Source organism: Anomaloglossus baeobatrachus, chromosome 2 (assembly GCF_048569485.1).
Source record: "Anomaloglossus baeobatrachus isolate aAnoBae1 chromosome 2, aAnoBae1.hap1, whole genome shotgun sequence".
NCBI lineage: Eukaryota > Metazoa > Chordata > Amphibia > Anura > Aromobatidae > Anomaloglossus > Anomaloglossus baeobatrachus.
In genome coordinates this window covers 113,889,984-113,910,392 of record NC_134354.1, presented here as the reverse complement: position 1 = coordinate 113,910,392, position 20,409 = coordinate 113,889,984, and the positions used below count along the sequence as shown (strand labels likewise).

The 20,409-nt window shown below is 43.4% G+C and overlaps 1 protein-coding gene across 1 annotated transcript in view; it reads right to left on the bottom strand.

Moving 5' to 3' along the window:
* The window catches only part of PITPNM3 (PITPNM family member 3), a 729,687-nt gene that overhangs the window by 198,591 nt on the left and 510,687 nt on the right, over positions 1-20,409 (bottom strand). Inside the window, exon 6 of the mRNA XM_075333206.1 lies at positions 506-695. Within this exon, the coding sequence (XP_075189321.1) occupies positions 506-695 (190 nt within the window). The remainder of the gene's footprint in view (positions 1-505; positions 696-20,409) is intronic.

Genomic DNA, 20,409 nt, shown 5'->3' with positions numbered 1-20,409 from the left:
TGAACCAGTTTTGTCAGGAGGAATGGGCCCAAATTCCTACCAACTATTGTGAGAAGCTTGTGGAAGGATATCCAAAATGTTTGACCCAAGTTATACAGCTTAAGGGCAATGTTACCAAATACTAATGAAATATCTGTAAACTTTTGACTTTGCAGAAAGTAATAAAAATGCCTTAAACATTCTCTCTATCTCTCATTATTCTGGCAATTGGCAAATATAAATAATTTTATTTCCAAATTAACCTAAAATGGGAAAGGTTTATTCTGATTTCATGTCAGATAGTGAGAAAAACATGCAGATGTCTTTTTAGATAGTGTATATAGACTTTTGGTTTCAACTGATTTATGTATTAAGAATTATTTTCTTATATAAAGTGTATATATTGCCTGCAAAATATTATAAATCTTATCTGCACTTGTATTTTTATATTTTTTAAGGAATATAACATAAATATTTTTTTACAAGGATTAGGTATACAAATGGATCCAACATGACACAACATTACCTGCCCATTAAAGCCAGCGCCGTCTGGAGTCTTGAGGAATTCATTGTAAACTTGGTTTGCTCTGCTGATCACCATAGCAACAGCATCTTGGTATTGAGGAGATGCGATGGCCAGCAGTGGCAAGGCAGCTAGTGGGATGTGATCTTCACTAATATTCAGGCAGTTCTCATCGTAGCTGTAAGGGTTAAGACTGGATAGAAAGAGAAAGCAGGATAATGTCATACAGTTGTATTAGTGAGTAAACAGAGAACGCCACATACAATAAATACAGATATGCTTTTAGTAGAAATGAAGTGATCACAGATTTATATATACAGATCTGTGCAAAAGTTTTAGGCACTTGTGAAAAACATGCTGCAATGTAATAATGCTATAAAAAAGTGTTCATAGTTATAGTGATCCAAACATCTTGGAGAACTAGCCACTAGTAATGAGCGAATATATTCAGCACTATTCGTTACTTTCTTAACCCCTTCACGACCTAGGACATAACAGTACTGTCATGATTTACTCCTGGCTCAGCTGCTGCTGAGCCTTTTTTAGTTTCACATCTCTGATACAGGTCACGTTAGGGGTTAATCCGTCCTGCCTCGTTCTGGAGCTTAGGCCACTATATTATGGCTTGCTTCTCTGGAACTATGCTAGTGATATTTCCAGCTCTGCTGCCTTCTGTTTGTGAGTGACCTATTGTCTGCCCTGCCCCCTCCTGACCTCCATGTTCACCTGACCTGTTGTTGACCTCTGTTCTCTGTTCCCCTCCTGTAAAGGCCCCGTCACACTAAGCAACATCGCTAGCAACATCGCTGCTAACGAACAACTTTTGTGACGTTGCTAGCGATGTTGCTGTGTGTGACATCCAGCAACAACCTGGCCCCTGCTGTGAGGTCGTTGGTTGTTGCTGAATGTCCTGGGCCATTTCTTAGTTGTTGCTGTCCTGCTGTGAAGCACAGATCGCTGTGTGTGACAACGAGACAGCAACAACTAAATGTGCAGGGAGCCGGCTTCTGCGGAGGCTGGTAACCAATGTAAACATCGGGTAACCAAGAAGCCCTGTCCTTGGTTACCCGATATTTACCTTTGTTACCAGCCTCCGCCGCTCTCACTGTCAGTGCCGGCTCCTGCTCTGTGCACATGTAGCTGCAGGACACATCGGGTTAATTAACCCGATGTGTGCTGTAACTAGGAGAGCAAGGAGCCAGCGCTAAGCATTGTGCGCTGCTCCCTGCTCTGTGCACATGTAGCTGCAGCACACATCGGGTAATTAACCTGATGTGTGCTGTAGCTAGGAGAGCAGGGAGCCAGCACTAAGCGGTGTGTGCTGCTCCCTGCTCTGTGCACATGTAGCTGCAGCACACATCGGGTAATTAACCCGATGTGTGCTGTAACTAGGAGAGCAGGGAGCCAGCGCTCAGTGTGCGCTGCTCCCTGCTCTCTGCACGTGTAGATTCGTGCGCTGGTAACCAAGGTAAATATCGGGTTGGTTACCCGATATTTACCTTAGTTACCAAGCGCAGCATCTTCCACGCGGCGCTGGGGGCTGGTCACTGGTTGCTGGTGAGCTCACCAGCAACTCTTGTAGCGACGCTCCAGCGATCCCTGCCAGGTCAGGTTGCTGGTGGGATCGCTGGAGCGTCGCAGTGTGACATCTCACCAGCAACCTCCTAGCAACTTACCAGCGATCCCTATCGTTGTTGGGATCGCTGGTAAGTTGCTTAGTGTGACTGGACCTTTAGAGTCTCTCTCGCTATCTCCCTGTTTGTTCCTCGTCTGCTTCCCTTTATTCCGTTCCTGTCCTCTTCCCATTCCTCCCCGCTTCTGAGTTCTGATTTCCCGGCTAACCGACTCCTTGCTTCCACCTGACTACGTTTTGACTTTGTCCCTGTGTATTTACAAGACCTCATGTTGTGATTCGGCGTTATGATGATTCTACTGCCATCTTGATTAGTATTACCATCTTGGGCTTAACTAGTATTACCTCTGCTAGGGAATATTCTGTTCATATGTTTTCTCCACTCCATCGCCCTCTAGTGGTTTACCTGCTAACTACCTTCTCAGGTAGTTTCAGGAATCTTCTCTGTACCACATTACTGCGCTATACTATTTTAGGACATCCTAGAGTACACGCTTGACAAGTGCGTCCTAGATCATGAAGGAGTGATCACCAACGGCTGCTGCGGTGAGCCGGTGGTGATCCCTGCCCATGTCTGTTGATTTGAACAGCAGACGTGTGCCTCACAGGCGCAGGTGGATCAGCGATTCACCCACACCTTTTAATCCCTTAAATCGTGTTGTCAAAATGTGACAGCATGATTTAAAGTACCACAGCAGGGACCGCACCTTTCCTCACCGCCATCGGAGGCCCATGACACGATAACGGGGAGCCAATGGTTGCCATGGTAGCGACAGGTCATGTGATGACTCTTGTCACTATCATGATGTAGTTCCTGCTACAGCCAGCAGAGCAGCAGCTGTACCAGGATAGCCCAGCCAATCGCCTGACCTGAATCCAATAGAAAATGTATAGAAGGAACTAAAGCTCAGAGATCATAGAAGGAGCCCATGGAACTTGCAGGGTTTGAAGAGTTTGTGTATGGAAGAATGGGCCGAAATAACACCAGAGCAATGCATGTGGCTAGTTTCTCCATACAGGAGGCGTCTTGAAGCTTTCATCACCAACAAAGCTCTTTGAATGAAATATTAAATACATTTCAGTAAGCATGTTCATATTTTTTCCTGTGTAATTTTTCATTATTACACATTATTAAATTTATGGACATCTATGGTTTGATTTCTTTCACTTTGTAGATTGGATGGGTTGCTACCGAGATCTGGTGAGAAATAGCACCTTATAAAATTGATGACATGTTCAATTCTTATTTCACCAGCTGTATATGATATCTTGTGTTTGTCATTAAATGTATTAGTCACTGAATATGGCAGTAGGCTTATGCTTATTGCTGAGCTTGAAAGGTTTAACTATTTTTTCTTAAAGAGTAAAAATACTTTTAGGAACCTTTTTTTTAATCCATGATATCTTTTTCATTAATAATCATTTTTTTTAATAGGGTTTAATTGAATATCTTGGCTTCTGCAACCTCCATGTAAAACATTACATAACAGATTGTAGAATGTACTAACTGTCAAACTTGACAGTGATCCTGCTCCGAGGGAAGGATCTATCACCTTATATCTCTCCTTCTGAATAATCTTCTAATCTGATTTATAAACAGTTGATATTCAACCTTTGATAATCATAGTCTTGGATCATCTTAGAAGATGGTGGAGTTCTTTCTAGAAGAAAGCCTTATTAAAGCCTTAATTCCCAATTGTATGTTCCATGTTGAAATATACATTTTACAGCCTTTAATAAGACTTTCCTCTAGAAAGTACTCCATCTTCTAAGATGATGTATGACTATCAAAGGTTGAATTTTAACTCCTTGTAAACCAGTTTAGAAGCGTTAAAGAGGTGGTAAATTACTGTGCAATAGTAACCACATCTGTGTCAAACTTATAGGGGAGTCTTTTTCTAAATACCTTGTGTTGCCAATTCAGCTTCTGAGTGGCGCTATCGTGGACCACTCCTCCCCTTCTCTTGACCCCTGGGGCTCTGTGACCTCTGGGATCCGGTGATGTCAGGTCAACTTCCAGTTGACCTGACATCATTGCAGCCGACCCCAGTCTCCCTGAGTGACTGGGTTGGGGGCGGTGTTTCAACGCTCATCACAGTCCAGTGTCACAGCACAGCATCTCGCGTGATGCTGTGCTGTGATGAGTGTCAAAGCACCGCCCACACCGCAATCCCTCAGGAAGACTCTCTCGGCTGGTCACGGTGATGTCAGGTCAACTGGAAGGTGATGTGACATCACCGGATCCTAGAGGTAACAGAGCCTGAGGGGGGGGGTGTCACGTGATGGGCAAGAGCAGACCGTGACAGCGCCTCTCAGAGGCTGAATTGGCAACACAAGGTATTTAGAAAAAGTCTCTCCTATCAGTTTTACAGGGATGTAGTAACTACTGCAGAGGAGTGAATCACCTCTTTAAAGATCATTCCTTCAGGCCAAGCTCCCTGACTGATTCGACAGTTTACACGTTCTACATTTTGCCATGTATTCTGATACATAGAGGCTGTAAAGGAACCATAAAAACCTCAACAGCACCCAATGGACTCCATTGACTAGAACTGGATTTGTTGGGGTTCTTTTTCCATCAAATTGACAGTCATTTTAATGGTAAAAAAATAAAAATCAGTGCTTTGTGCTTGATGGAACCTGCAATGGAACCTTCTAACATAGGCTCCAATGTAGATGTGAACGAAGCCTAAACTTATCAACAAGAAAAAAAATAAAACCGAATTGTACACAAAATGACATCACCATTCTGTAATAGAAATAAAGACAGTTACTGAATCATTTATTTGAAAAGTTCAATGGTTAGATGGGGTAGACCAAATTAAAAAAAAAACAAAAACATTATAAAAATGATATATTTTGTAATGTCTTTTTAAGTGTATTACTGCATAGACTAGGGTCAAATAGGTAACTTTTCTTTTTATTTCAATGTGGGGTCAGCAACGGAAGTAATTAAAACATTAGGCGGCTGTTGTATCAATGCACAACAGTAGCAATAAGATACGAATCCAGCTCAGCAGGGTGACTTACCCTGCCGCCATTCTTATAGCTCTGATCTATGAATCATGAAGTTCATTTGTTTTTCCAGTTTATGGTTTAGCTACTAAATGAGAATAAATACCAGAATTGTTTTCTATTCCATTGTGAACTTCTTTTTGTAAGTGGCTAAAAGAAATAATGATTCGAGTTAATAGAAGATCTGAAGTCAACAACCTAAGTGCAGCTGGAGCTAAAAATGTAAGTCGTGGAGATGAAATAATTGAAGCAAATTTCAAAAACATCTTAAATTAATAAGCGGGCTGTAATGTTTCAGACTCATAGTGAATGTATCATTTTCATTCTTCTAAAATTTGGTCTGCTTACTTCCATATCTAAAATATGTGCATATATAAAGTTCAAACACATGAAGGGACACAGAAAGCAAGGGGCTCCAATGCTGGACTCATGTTGGGATCCCCATCCATCAGGCCTATTGGTATATAAACTGCACATTTACATTTATATTCACACTAGCTGTAGTACTCGAGCATTGCCCGGGATAGTAACTGTCTGTCTCTCTCCCAGTCTCTGTCTGTGTGTCGCTGTCTGTTTGTCTGTCTGTGTCTATGCCTCTGTCTGTCTGTTTCCATCTCTCTATCTGTATTTGTCTATCTGTCTCCATCTCTGTGTCTGTCTGTCTCTCTATCTCTGTGTCTGTCTCTATGTGCGTGTCTGTCTGTCTCTCTCTTTCCAGGTCTGTCTCTTTCCCAGTCTCTCTCTTTGCCCAGTCTCTCTCTTTGCCCAGTCTGTCTCTTTGCCCAGTCTGTCTCTTTGCCCAGTCTGTCTCTTTCCAGTGCTGTCTCTTTCCAGGGCTGTCTCTTTGGCCGGCTGTCTCTTTGCCTGGCTGTCTCTTTGCCTGGCTGTCTCTTTCCCGGTCTGCCTCTCTCCAGGGCTGTCTCTTTCCCCATCTGTCTCTTTCCAGGTCTGTCTCTTTCCAGGTCTGTCTCTTAGCCCGGCTGTCTCTTTCCAGGTCTGTCTCTTTCCAGGTCTGTCTCTTTGCCCATCTGTCTCTTTCCAGGGCTGTCTCTTTCCAGGGCTGTCTCTTTTCCCGGCTGTCTCTTTGCTCGGCTGTCTCTTTCCAGGGCTGTCTCTTTCCAGGTCTGTCTCTTTCCAGGTATGTCTCTTTGCCCGTCTGTCTCTGTGTCTCTGTCTGTATCTGTCTGTCTCTTTCTGTCTCTATCCGTCTCCCCACCGACATCTTATTACCTCACACATAACCTTTTTATACTAACAGTTTATTTTGTTCCTATAGCAACCACTGACAGTTGCTATTAATAGCCTGTAGCTCCCACCTCCATTCAGTTTAATGGCAGGATTTTGGAGAATAACTGTAAAGCGTGGGGTTAAATTTTCCTGTCAAAACATACAGTAGTCTATGACGTTCCCTGGGTCACATGGGGCGTCTGTGCAAAATTTTGTGATTGTAAATGCAACGGTGCAAATTCCTTTAGCAGACATACTTACATACACACACACATACACTGAGCTTTATATATTAGATAAGGCACACATAGTTATTTTATTTATTTTTTTAAAGCCCAAGATCATATATAACATAAGTACATTACTAGCACATTATGCATGGATATACATAGGGTCTAAGGGATAAAGTTTCTCTTTGTGGAGAGCACTCTTGGCAAAAAGAGACTTATAGGTCACTCATGATCCCCTTGAATTTTAAATATGCAAATTGACCCAACAGTATTGATCAAGGCTAGCCCCAATCTGCTGCTGCAGGCAGATGCTGGCTGTGTACCACAACCAGCATCTGCCTCATATGGAGTGTGTTCAGCTTCTGACCTACCTACGCACAAGCAAACCTTCATGCTAATGTACAGTTATGTCACAATACAAGAGTAGAGTCATAGTGGAGAACTGGAGAAAAGAATCTCAACCATTTTTACCTCGATTAACTGATCACCCTACATAATCCGTTCATAGGCTATTACTATTAAAAAGATATCAAATATGTTGATGATCTTTACTGATTTGTAATGTTTATTTTTAAAAATTATATTAACTCCTTCCTGCCAAATCCAATTATCACCTTCCTGACAGTGTTTCAAATCTGACATGTCATTTCATGTGGTAATATCTTAGCAATGCGTCTACATCTCTCAACACTTCCGAGAGTGTTTTCATGACACATGGTACTTTATGACTGTGGTCATAAATGATTTGCATTTATTTATTTATTTAAATATCAGACATTTTTGAAACTTGAATTGTTACGCCCTTAAAATATGTAGCCATACTATACTCTGTGAAAACACCATTTTATTAAATGTCTTTTTTGTTAGAATATTAGCAGAGTTAATATTTAGAAGCAAGTTATTATTTTTCAACGAAATTAACCACAAAACCTAATTTTTGATGAACACTTCACTTTTAATGAACACGTCCTGTTTTGCTTTGTTGCTGGCTCATTACACCTGATCTAAGCCGGCAGGGCCAAAAAATCAACGTCACTGATGACGCTTTGTTTGAGGGAGGGGGCGGGAGCTGTGGCAGTGACCGCAGCCTCTGCCCCTAATGATGCTTTTTTTGAGAATTCCAGTGCAAGCTGGGATTCGCAAATGAAGCATCATAGACAGGAAGTGTGGGAAAAATAATCAATATCAGTTAGATAGTGTAGTTAGTGAACAAGGGAATTTTTAATGCAACCATATTAGGAAGTAGTTTAGACTATGCCATGAAATAAATAGGGATTTTGTTGAAAATGTATTTAGCCTTTGGGCCACCCCTTTAATGAGCACAGACCCAGATACCAGATCCCTTCACACAATGTCCCAGGAAGGAGAGGGGGTCCATCCCCTAATGTCAAACTTCCAGGAGGAGAGGAGAAAAGTTAAAGTTTGTGGAGAGGAAAAAACAGTAATAACACATCAGCACCCTAACTTAGCATGGGACCAATTTTCCCATGGTGACCGGCTGAGTATGAAGTATGTCCTCCTCTGTCCATGCAGGTTAACAATGCGCACAATGGAATTTCTGACAATCTGTAAAAAAGCGTTGTTGTTTCCATTCATTGTGTGAGCTCTTTGATCATGCTAATGCACACACGAGAAGAGGTCTGAGCCGAAAGCAGCCCCTTCAGCTTCATACTGTACTCATGAGTCCAACTGAGTCATTGTTATTAGATTGCGTTGTTGCCTTTGAAAAACAACCAAATGCTGCACCTTCAGCACGTTCTATTAGATGTGGAGCGTTTCAAGGGTGGGATGGTTTACTTTTGAAGTATTAACACTTCTCACTTTTTGTTCAAGTCATTCTATTATGGAGGGTCATCTAAATGTATTTTGCATTTCCAATATATCACAGTCTGAGATTGGAAATAGGACGACGTGACTATTGCTAAAATATCTCTAAACGTCTCTGCCAACAGTCAGCACACCTTTGAGTTTTGTTTTTGAGAAAAGCAAAATGACATTATTTAGTTTGGGAAAAGGAAAGACAGATGACACATGGGACTGATGTCTTGATAAGGGGGCGTGCTTTGAGTCCAACGCTCCTGGCTCATGAAGAGGTGCACTCCTTCTTATGCATCTAGAGTGTCTCACGAGTGACGTTTGCCTTCATGCGCCAGAAATCTCATTTCATTCAGGTACTGGAGTGTGAATTCTGGGGTAAGGAACGCCTCAGTTCATGATCTAGCACACGTCCGTCCTGCCCCAGTTATGACCATTTTGTCAGAGCTGGGAGAAATTGGTGTAAAAAAGCCAAAGGTTGCAAAATATAAGCACATCTTCAAGTTTTGCCTAAATGTTGACACTGTTTAGAACCTTTAGGTCAGAGTTTTGGCATCAAAGCTTTGATAAATCAGGCCCTTAGTGTATATGTATAATTAGTTAAGGCCAATTTACTAATCTCTATAACACTTTATCAATAGAAATGTAACTATAATAGATTACCATTTATTTCATTTAGCAGAAAGAATATTTCTATACTAGTATAGAAAGGGATTAAGAGCAGTGAGACTATGTACAATGTCATGTTTAATTCATTTAGTAAATTCTTTCTTGAAAAACATGATATCAAGTTATCTGCAGCATTTCAACTGAAATGGATTGTTGATCCTGGGAAATATTAATTGCCTCATTTGATTTTAAGTGGCATTCTTTTCCCGTTGCCTTATGGAAACGGACAGCTTTCCCCTATTGTTCCTACATGGATAAGTTATGAAAACTAATAGATTGGATTAGCCAATTTATTGTACTAAGTCCCATTAGTAAGGTACTTACTGTAAAATATATACTTTTATTAAATATTCTTTAAAATAAAAAAGACCTTAGATGTCAAGCAAAAAGCAAACAACAAACATAGAGGAGGAATCCCACAATGTTATTAAATACGGTGTGTATATATATATATATATATATATATATATATATATATAGATATATATATATACATATATATATTTTAAAAAAATAAAATAAATATATATATATATATATATATATACACACAGTATATATTAGATGTTTTAACACCATGTGTTAAACACAATTTTCCTAATACTTCCCTTTTTTATTAGAAAAAAATGTAGAACTTGTTAATAGCAATGAAATTTACAATTTTTATATATTCAATACTTCTAATCATTAGAACGTTCATCTCATAAAGAACATGCATATAAGTTTTTTTTGGCCAGATGGCAGATTGTTTGTAGTTTAGGCATCAACAAAAACTGATTTTCAAAACTTCAGCTGCTTCAAACATGATTATTCCTATGACAGCCAGGTATGCGCAATTAAATGTTTTTTATATTCTCTAGCCATATAACCCCCAAACAGGTTGAAACTGAATGTGTAGAAAAATAAATGCACTTTGTGCACTGAAAAGTGGATTTGCCAAATTATTTCGTATGGAAAATAAATCATTGATTTGTGAATCAGCCAAACCACAAGAGGTAATAAATAAATTAATTTCATCCAAAGCAATCACTGTGTAAACTACAATTATGTTATAAGCCAGGGGGCTCAAACACGCTGCCCGCGGGCCGTATGCGGTCCCTCAGGCTTCTTCTTGCGGCCCGCAGGCCTGTACCAACCTTGACGATCGTGACCGATGCAGAGACTGCAGCCGTCTGCACGAGCAGTGCTGGAGAAACATTCATCTGAAATAAAGTGCTGAGTCAAGCTCTCTCTGCCGAACTAGTCCTCCAATGGCAGCTGCCGGTAAATCAGACGGAAGCATCTGACGTGTATAACCTCAGCTACTTCCCTCTGATTGGCAGGCGTCTCCCGTTGCAAAAGTTGTATAGAGAGAGCTTGACTCTGCGCGCAGTGCTGGCAAATCATTTATCTGAAATAAAGCACTTATGGCTGTAGCTCTTGCACCGGCCACAAACATTAAGGGGGGCACAAGCCTGTGGACCGCAAGAGGCAGAGAAGAGGACACCGAGGGAATGGAGGACAGGTGAGAAGAATGGTGGGTTTTTTTGTGTACGTGAAGAATAGCACAATAGGAGACCAGGATGAGACATTGCTACAAGATGAATATCAGTAAAGGACACATTACTATAAGAAGAGGACCTGCATGGGCAGATTAGTAAAAGGGACAATGATGGGACACATTACTACAGGATGGGACACATTACTACATGATGGGCACATTACTATAGAATGCGGACAAGTATGGGCATATTACTCTAAGATGGGGACAAGTCTGGGGACATTAATCATAGAATCATAAAATATTAGAGTGGGAATGGACCTCCTGGGTCATCTAATCCAAACCCCCTGCTCAAAGCAGGATTCACTAAATCATCCCAGACAAATTTCCGTCTAACCTCTTTTTAAAGACTTCCATTGAAGGAGAACTCACAACCTCTCATTCTAATATAGGATGGGGATGAGGATGGGCAGATTACTACAGGATGGGGACAAGGATGGGCACATTAGTTTAGGATAGAGACAAGAATGGACACATTACTACAGGATGGACATATTACTATAGGATGGGGCACATTATTACAGGTTGGGGACAAGGATGGGCATATTACTTTAGGATGGGGACAAGGCTGGGCACATTACTTTAGGATGGGGACAAGGATGGCACATTGCTAGAGGATGGGGACAAGGATAGATACATTACTACAGGATGTACACATTACTATAGGATGAGGCACATTAATCCAGGATGGGGACAAGGTTGGTGACATTAGTATAGGATGGGGACAAGGTGGGCACATTACTATAGTATGGGGACAAGGATGGGCACATTATTACAGGATAAGGACAAGGATGGGCACATTACTACAGGATGCGCACATTACTATAAGATGGGACACTTTACTACAGGATGGAGACAAGGCTGGGCACATTAATACAGGATGATGACAAGGATGGGCACATTCCTATACTATAGGGTGGGGACAAGGATGGGTACATTACTACAGGATGGGGACATTACTAAAAATAGGGACCAGGATGTGCACATTACTATAGGATGGGGACATTACTACAGGATAGGGATAAGGTTTGCGCACATTATTACAGGATGGGCACAAAGATGGGCACATTACTACAAGGGGACAAGAATGGGCTCATTACTAGAGGATGGTGGGCATTACTAAACACAGTAATCCAAAGCTGTGTACAAAAATATGGTGCCAATAAAAATGTCACTTTGTCCTGAAAAGAATGTGGCCCCCCCAAATATTTTTTTTGTATGTGTGGCCCATACACCCAGCCGAATTTGAAACCCCTGTTATAAGCAAAGCAGATACACTGCTGGTGTACAGACTCCATGAGTTATATTGTTCTTTTAAAAGCAACTTGGGTGGTATCTAAAAAGAATGTGTTTTTTGTAGTAGAAAACAGTTTGTTTGATAGGTACAGTTTGTACTGAGCAGTGTGAGATCTCAGCAGCAGGACACTGAGGAGATGTCAGTCAGGTAAAGTAGGAGGAGATTGAGTGAAACTTTTAGAACGGACTAATCCTTCATTCTGATATGCATTTTCTAAGTAAATATATAATCTTTATCAAGTGAAAGAGATCTATTTAATAATGTATGTGTGATGCCCTGGACTAGCCAGGTAGTCACAGACATAACACCTTACACACCCCCTCCCCGGATAGTCACATCAGTCAGACAAAAACCCTTGTTGCCTCCCTCCAGGGTCTGATGTCCACACCAGGTGGGGCGGAGCCAGGCTGTTGGCACCACCCAGCTAGGAGTTCACAGGCCTGGAGGCGGGAAAAGTAGTCAGTTTGCAGTGGAGTTTGGAGTTAAGAGGTGACAGCAGAAAAACTGCAAGTGTCTGGGTCGGAGCCCAGGCACTGACAGCAAGGTTGGCAGACGGTGGTGGCCGTCTGCAGGAGTTAGTGGATCTTCACAGAACCGTAGGACTGGGGTCGGGCGGTGGCCCGCCGGTACCGAACCTGGGAGTGGAGTGAAGCTAAGCACACAGGCAGGGCCATCGGACCCCGACTAGGCTTGGAGCCGCCGACAACGGTCAACTCCAAGTGTGACCGGAACCCCAGGGGTTTCCCAACAACCAAGACCCGACAGAAGGCAACAGCTCACACACCGTGAGGATATACAGCCACTGCCATAGGCTAGAGATCCAAGGGCCAGCGCCTGCGGGCAAAACGGGCTCCTTCGGTACCTATACGCCGGGGAGCGGACTACCGGTGGGCAACCACAGGAGTCAGAACATTCTAACCAGGTGCAGGGAAAGACAGCCACCATCACACTGTCCGGGGAGCACAAACACAGCAGCCGGCTGCGGGACCCGTCCATACAGCCGTTTTTTTTACCAGAGACTCTGTCATTGACTGCCTGAGTGAGTACACCAGTGCCATCCGGCACCGCGCCGCGCTGCCCCTGCAACCCTGCACCCCAGCCATCCAGCCTCCCCGTTACACCACCGGGCCCCGGGATCACCAACTCCTACCCACGGAGGGGACAACATCCTAGCTGCTCCCTACCATCGCTCCCGGGATCCCCGTCACCAGCAGCGGTGGTACCCTTTATCACCACGACCCGTGGGTGGTGTCACGAACTATCTCCCTAAACAAACCACCCCCCTTTTCACTCGTGGACGAGGAGTGCTGCTCGAGTCCCCGGGTCCGGCCCACCGCTCGAGTCACCGAGCATCAGCAAAAGCCCCGGACCCGAGCGTGGCGAGCAAGTCCCCTCCACCCGCGACATATGCAGCTTGTATTATGAAATTGGGTGACTGATATCCTGTAAGGATGTATCAGCAAAGACAAATCCCTAACCAGTATGTGCTTACCAGTCTTAGAGTGAATCTTTAACTGGAGAACCAACAGAAAAAAAAATATTGTAAAAATTAACAAATAAACAGGGAAGAAGAAAAACACAAAAAGAAGAGGAGACCATCCTTAAAGAAGCCTTCCCATGATTTTTTTTCTCTAAACCAGTGTATATCTGTATGCAGTGGAGTGTGGGTCAATATACTTACCCACATCTACTCCAGAGCCATTTTGATCCTCTTTTGAGGATCTTCAGACTCTATGGCTCACTCTATGTGTGTCGCCCTGGGCAAGCCAGGGGACACAGATAACAACACCACTACACCCCACACTCCAGGTAGGCACACCTGCTAACCAGAAATCCTTGTTGCCTCCCTCCAGGAGTCTGTGATGCACACCAGGGGGTGGGCCAGGCGGTTGGCTCCGCCCACCAAGGAGCTCACAACTCTGGAGGCAGGAAGAGTTATCAGGCAGAACTGTCAGGGACATGAAGGAGTGAACAGGAGATTAGCCCAGGCAGGGCTTGAGTGAAGAAGCAGAGTAGCCCAGGCAGGGGCTAGAGTAAACAACAAGAAGTGAAAGTGAAGGAAAGGAAAGTGGAAAAGGAGGAAAGCAAGAAGTGGTGACAGAGCAGAGAGAAGGAGAAGCCTGAGAGCCCAGCTGTGTGTAGGGCTAGAACAGCAAGGTCAGCGACGGCGGTGACTGTCCGGAGGGGGACCGTTTGGAAGTTCCTGGAAGGACCCCGTTGGCTGTGTGCCCGGTGGTCTGGAGCAGTGTTCCGAAGGACAGTCAGCACCAGGGCAGGGGCCTCTCGGACCCCGGCAAGGCTAGGAGTCGCCCAATTTGCCAAATCCGTCAGCGAAGGGGACGCAGATCCCCCAGCAACAAAGTCCCGATTGACGGCAACAGCCCGACCATTACCGGGGAGACACCGCCACCGCCAAGGCACCAGTTTCCCCAGGGCCAGCGCCTGCGGGCAAAGTGTAGAGCTCCTCCGGCCCAGATTGCAGTCGGGGAGCGGGTAACCGGAGGGAATCCACCGCTACCATCAGTCAAACAGGTGCAAGGAAGAGAGACGTCACCGTCACCTACCGGGAGTGCAGGTGCAACCGTCTGTGGGACCGTCCTACCAGCCGTTGGTTTACCGTACAAACTGTGTCCGTGTCTCAGGCTGAGTGAGTACCACAGTGCCGCAAGGCACAGCGCTGCCCCCGCGTCCCTGCGCCCTCCAGGCCCTACACTTCACATCTCTTCACCGGGCCCCGGGATCACCAACCCCTACCCACGGAGGGGCAACACAACACCTGGCTGCTCCCATCACCATCCCCGGGACCCCCACACTGAGCAGCGGTGGTGCCATCACCACAACCGTGGGTGGCGTCACGAACTATAATCCCAACAAACACCCCCCCTTTCACTCACGGGCGAGGAGTGTCGCTCGAGACACCCCGGGATCCGGCCCGCAGCTCGAGCCACCAGGAGCAACTGCCGGACCCGAGCAGAAGGGGTGAGCGCGGTGTGCTGACACCCTCCTCCCCGCCCGCGACATATGCTCTATGTGTGAGCTGGAAGTCTCTTTTACAATATAAGTCTATGGAGCCTCATTCTAATTGTGATAGGATTGCAATGTCAGTCTATGGAGCCATGCTCAAACATATAATAAACTTACAATGTAAAAGGCACTTCTTGGTCACAAAGAGCGCAGTGTGACCTGGAGTCTTTGAAGAGCGGTAACATCACTCAGAAAGGCATCTGAATGGCACTTTATACTGGAGAGGATGGTCGTACGTGGGTAAATTAACACACTGACAATTCACAATATCACATACTGTACATACAGACTTGAGGGGATGTTCATGAGAGCAAGTCTTTAAAAACTTGCTGAAGAGGTTGGTAAGAATCACCTAGTCATTAAAGGAAACTGCTTTGCATAAGTGCACTTTGGTTTGTTCTGCTGTGGGCAGAGCCTGAAACCTAACTGCGCATGCATCGGCAGCAGCCTGCAGCAGTGCAGAGCAAAGTGTGCCTGCGCAAACCACAATGTCCCTGCACAGGCGTGAGAGTATGTCCAGCTATATGGATGATGCAGAATGCATAATCTACATCAATAACACCGGAGGACGATGATTACCAGCGGAGAGATGGTACAGGGTTTGCTGCATTGACATTTATTGGACCGGACCATTTGCATTTTCAAACAACGCAGGAGGTATTCAATAGGTTTTTTTGGGGGATATGCAGGGGGGGGGGTCAGAAAATAATATACCACTTTTTAAAATGCAGCATAGGTGCTAAGGAAGGTGGTGGGATTAGCTCATACACTAACAAAACTGGTAACAGGTTCCCTTTAAAGTTCTGATACTAAAAATAAATGGAAGTTGCAAAACAGGCTTTCATATTGTAGTTTTCCCAAATGGGTCAAAAAATGCTTAAGCTTGTCTAACGTCTCAGCTGTAATCGGTACAACCTAAGCTCAAGAGTTGTTCCGTCGTCTCACAGCGCCCCTTTGGGAGAAATTATGCACTACATGGACAGTGAAGTAATTAATGCTTAGACATGCAGGATCCTCCAGGGTGAAATAAACTCCTTATGACCATTGACTCCCCTCTACTAACACTAAAGTGAATGCTGAAAAGTGTTATTTTTTTTAAAAAAATTCTAAATCAATGTATTTGCTTGGTATTTTGGCGATTTGTGTTATTTTTAATTTTGTCTTTACTGAAAAGAATTAAAATAGTGTTAATATAATTCAACATTTGTGATGTGGACATTACTTAAAAAAAATAAGGAATTAATATTAGGCAAATAGAAAAAGTGATTTGTTAAAAAGTCCAACAAAAAACGTCAAGATATTATTGTCTTCTGTTATAGCCCTTCACTGTCATACAAAAAGGGACAAAAATCTGGGTGTAACATACTGCTTTACACATTTAATATGATTTATACCGGTCAACTGTATAAAAATTATATTATAATTATATTCCTCTTTTTCTTGCTTTTTGTAAATTGTATAAAAATGTTGATGATGAGCCGGTGATATCACTTTTTTTTCAAATAAAAATGAAAAACAAAACTCCAAATCCTTGTCTCTTGAGTAATCTTGAGAACAACATGAAGACTTAAGCTCATCAAATGAAATTGATATTGCACTTCACACCTCCAATAAAGAATGGCTCAGTGAATTCATATATTAGTTTATTGAGGCATGGTATTAAAAAAACAATCAAAGAGTGCAATATGGGTGAAATACAGTCAATATCCTGTTTTTGTTCCTTGTCTTCATTTCTAAGCTGTAGTCACTCCCTGGTACCCTCAACCCCCACCCGCCCCCCAAAAAACATCTAATATATCATTACCACAAATTATTTTTTTTGTTAAATATTTTCTAAATAATTTTCTAGACACCTGTAATTTATGGGGTATTCCCATCCCCAAGATCCTATCCCAATACGTAGTAGATAAAATACTATTAGCAAATACCTCCAATAAGAAATGTAGTATAGTTCTCCTGATTAGCTATGTCTCTTACCTCATGCGCAGGGCATTGCAGGCTTAAATATCCATGGTTAAGAATGACCACTCATATAATGACAGTTAATAACCATGGATAAAAAACAAAAAAGTTAACAAAAATGCAATAATCAGAGCAGAGTACAAACACCTGCAGAAAAAATTCAGGATGTTCTATGGACAATAGATGACCAGTGACTGTTGTCTATGGAAACTAGGGTTATAAAGAATAAATACTGTACCTAATTCACTGGATTTTTCTGGACCAGAAACATTAAACTATTCCTCTAAGATGTTGTTTCAGCCTTTGGGAAGCCCTCCAATAAAATGTTTTTCTCTGAATCTGTGTATATATGTACAGTATGTAGAGTACTGCCAGTGTGTTAATATACTCACCTTCCACCACCTTCTTGGTATCCAGCGTCATTCCACTCCTCTGCTGAGTGACGTCACCGCAGTTTAGACTGTGCAACTCAATGTTTTATTTCTGAACTAGAAGTTTCTTTTAAAATGTAAACCTATAGCACTTCTTCTGATACTCCAAAGGCTAACATTTTAAAAGCCAATTCAGGATGACATAGCATGCACCTATGTGAAGCAGAGAGCCTGAAAAGCAGTGACGTCACTGAGAAGAGGAGCAGAATGGCACTGGATACCAGTGAAGATGGCGATAGGTGAGAATATTAGCACACATATTACACTACCTACATATAAACACAGACTTAAGGGGGCTTTACATGCAACAACATCGCTAACAAGGTGTCGTAGGGGTCACGGAATTCGTGATGCACATCCGGCCTCATTAGCGACGTCGTTGCGTGTGACACGTACGAGCGACCGCTAAGGATCATAAATACTCACCTAATCGTTCATCGTTGACACGTCGCTCAAATCACAAATATCGTTGATGGTGCTGGACGCAGGTTGTCCGTCGTTCCTGATGCAACACACATCGCTACGTGTGACACCCCAGGAACGACGAACAACAGCGTTCCTGCGTCTTCCGGCAACAAGGTGGGCGTGACTTTCCTGAGGCTGCTCTCCGCCATTCCGCTTCAATTACAGTCATATGAAAAAGTTTGGGCACCCCTATTAATGTTTACCTTTTTTCTTTAAAACAATTTGGGTTTTCGCAACAGCTATTTCAGTTTCATATATCTAATAACTGATGGACTGAGTAATATTTCTGGATTGAAATGAGGTTTATTGTACTAACAGAAAATGTGCAATCCGCATTTAAATAAAATTTGACCGGTGCAAAAGTATGGGCACCTCAACATAAAAGTGACATTAATATTTTGTAGATCCTCCAAAAATAACAGCCTCTAGTTGCTTCCTGTAGCTTTTAATAGGAATATTAACATTAATAGGGGTGCCCAAACTTTTTCATATGACTGTAGACGTCTGCCGTGTGACGTCGCTGTGACGCTGCACAAACCGCCCCCTTAGAAAAGAGGCAGCTTGCCGGCCACAGCGACGTCATTAGGCAGGTAAGTATGTGTGACGGGTCCTAGCGATATTGTGCGCCACGGGCAGCGATTTGCCCGTGACGCACAAATGACGGGGGCGGGTGCTTTCACGAGCGAAATCGCGATGTCGCTGCGTGTAAAGCAGCTTTTAGAGAAAAAAATTGCTCATAGGAGATTCCACAATTCTTTGATGCTTCCATCTTGCTGCCAGTTTTCCTATTCCTCATCTACCAGCAACTCTTCGAACATAAAGCTGGATTGTAACATAATATGTCCAATGTATTATTTACTTGTTTTAGATCTCTCATTTATCCTTCAATATTGCTTCATTGTTGGCAAGACATTCACTTGAAACCACTTAATGACCCATGACGTGCTATGTACGTCATCTGCTGTCTCCCTGCCTTTGATGCAGCCTCATACTCCGAGCCCGCATCTTTTCCATCTTTCCCTGCACATGTTGGCTGATATAATCAGCCGACTTGGACCGCTAACAGCTGTGAGAGGAATGGCGCTTTGTCCACAGTTGTTACCCTGTTAAATCGCTGTCAATCTCTGACAGTAGCGTTTTACACAAGAACTAGGAGAAAAGCATCGATATCTCAACTACTTCCACTCACAGTGTATGCCTCTGGTCCTTAATATTGTCTTTGGAAAAGGAATGTCATGTGCCAGTCCTTTATATTGACCACGCATGTAAAGCGTAAAAAGAAAAAAACGCCCAGTTCTTAAGGGGTTAACTCAAACAATTGTACTGTATTTATAAGTTTGAGTGCAGTGAGGTATATGCAAATTGTCATTTAATTCTTGGCAAAACTCCATGGAAATTCATACATCATGCAGCTTATTGTTTTTTTTGACAAAGACCGATTGCTGTGTTAAAGTACAACCTCGTAATGGCAGATGCTGGAAATTCCTAGTGGTTAAAGAACCCACTTATCCTAATGATAGAGTGTGAGGAAACCGTGGGGGTTTCCTTTATGTATGGTGTTTGCTTCCAATTCACTGGAGGCCATACAGATAAACAGCATGGGATTTTTGTGTTTGCAACGTAGAACATGAGACTTCCTACAGCTTATTTCACACAAACAATATGTACTCACCTTATACATTGCAGCTTAATCCAAAGAAACTCAGTCCAATGAATCGTGAGTTTTTCTTATGTGAAGAAGATGCAGAAATGTTAGTCTGTGATATATTGCTAAAAGGACAGGGTTGCATCTGTGCAAATCCATGTGTCAGAGTTAGGCCAAATAGCCTTTACTCTGGTTATTCTCTATCATAACTCAAACTACCAAGCTGCAGTCTTAGGCCTAAGCCACACGGCGAGAAAATCGGTGCGAGTAGAGGGCAACAAAACATCACATTCCCCTCGGACCAATTCTAGCCTGTGTGTCAGCACACATGAGCGATTTTCTCAGCCCTAATCGGACCGCGAAAACAATCTCAGCATGCTGCGACTGTAATGTGAGACTCTTTTCTCTTGGACTCATTCAAGTGAATGGGGAGAGAGAAAAATCGCACTGCACTCGCGGTACACTGGTGTACCGCGCGTGCAGAGCGAGAATCGCAATAGCCGGCTACAGAGGAGAGAGGGAGATAAATCCTTCCCTCCCCTTCTCCCTGCCGGCCCGCCCCTCCGCAGCACTAACCCGCTCCTCCGCAGCGCCGGCCTGCCCCCCGCAGCTGAGGTCCAATTGCACAGTCGGACCTCAGTCGCAGGGATACAAGCATGACACTCGGCTCCTGCTGTGCTGCCAGTGCAAACCGAGTGTCATGCGCGCATCACACTAGTGCCCCGTGTGGCACCGGCCTTACCCAGTACTTCTTAAAGGGAATCTGTCACTGGATTATTGCTACCCCATTTGAGGTCAGCATGATGTAGGAGTAGAACCCCTGATTTTGGAGATGTTTCACTTACATGCTGCAGTTTTCAGAAAATCGCTGTTTTCTCTGCTGCAGATCTTACAGTTCTCTAAATGTTGAGCTCTCTATAACCCCACCCACTTGAGATGACTGGATCAATCCAC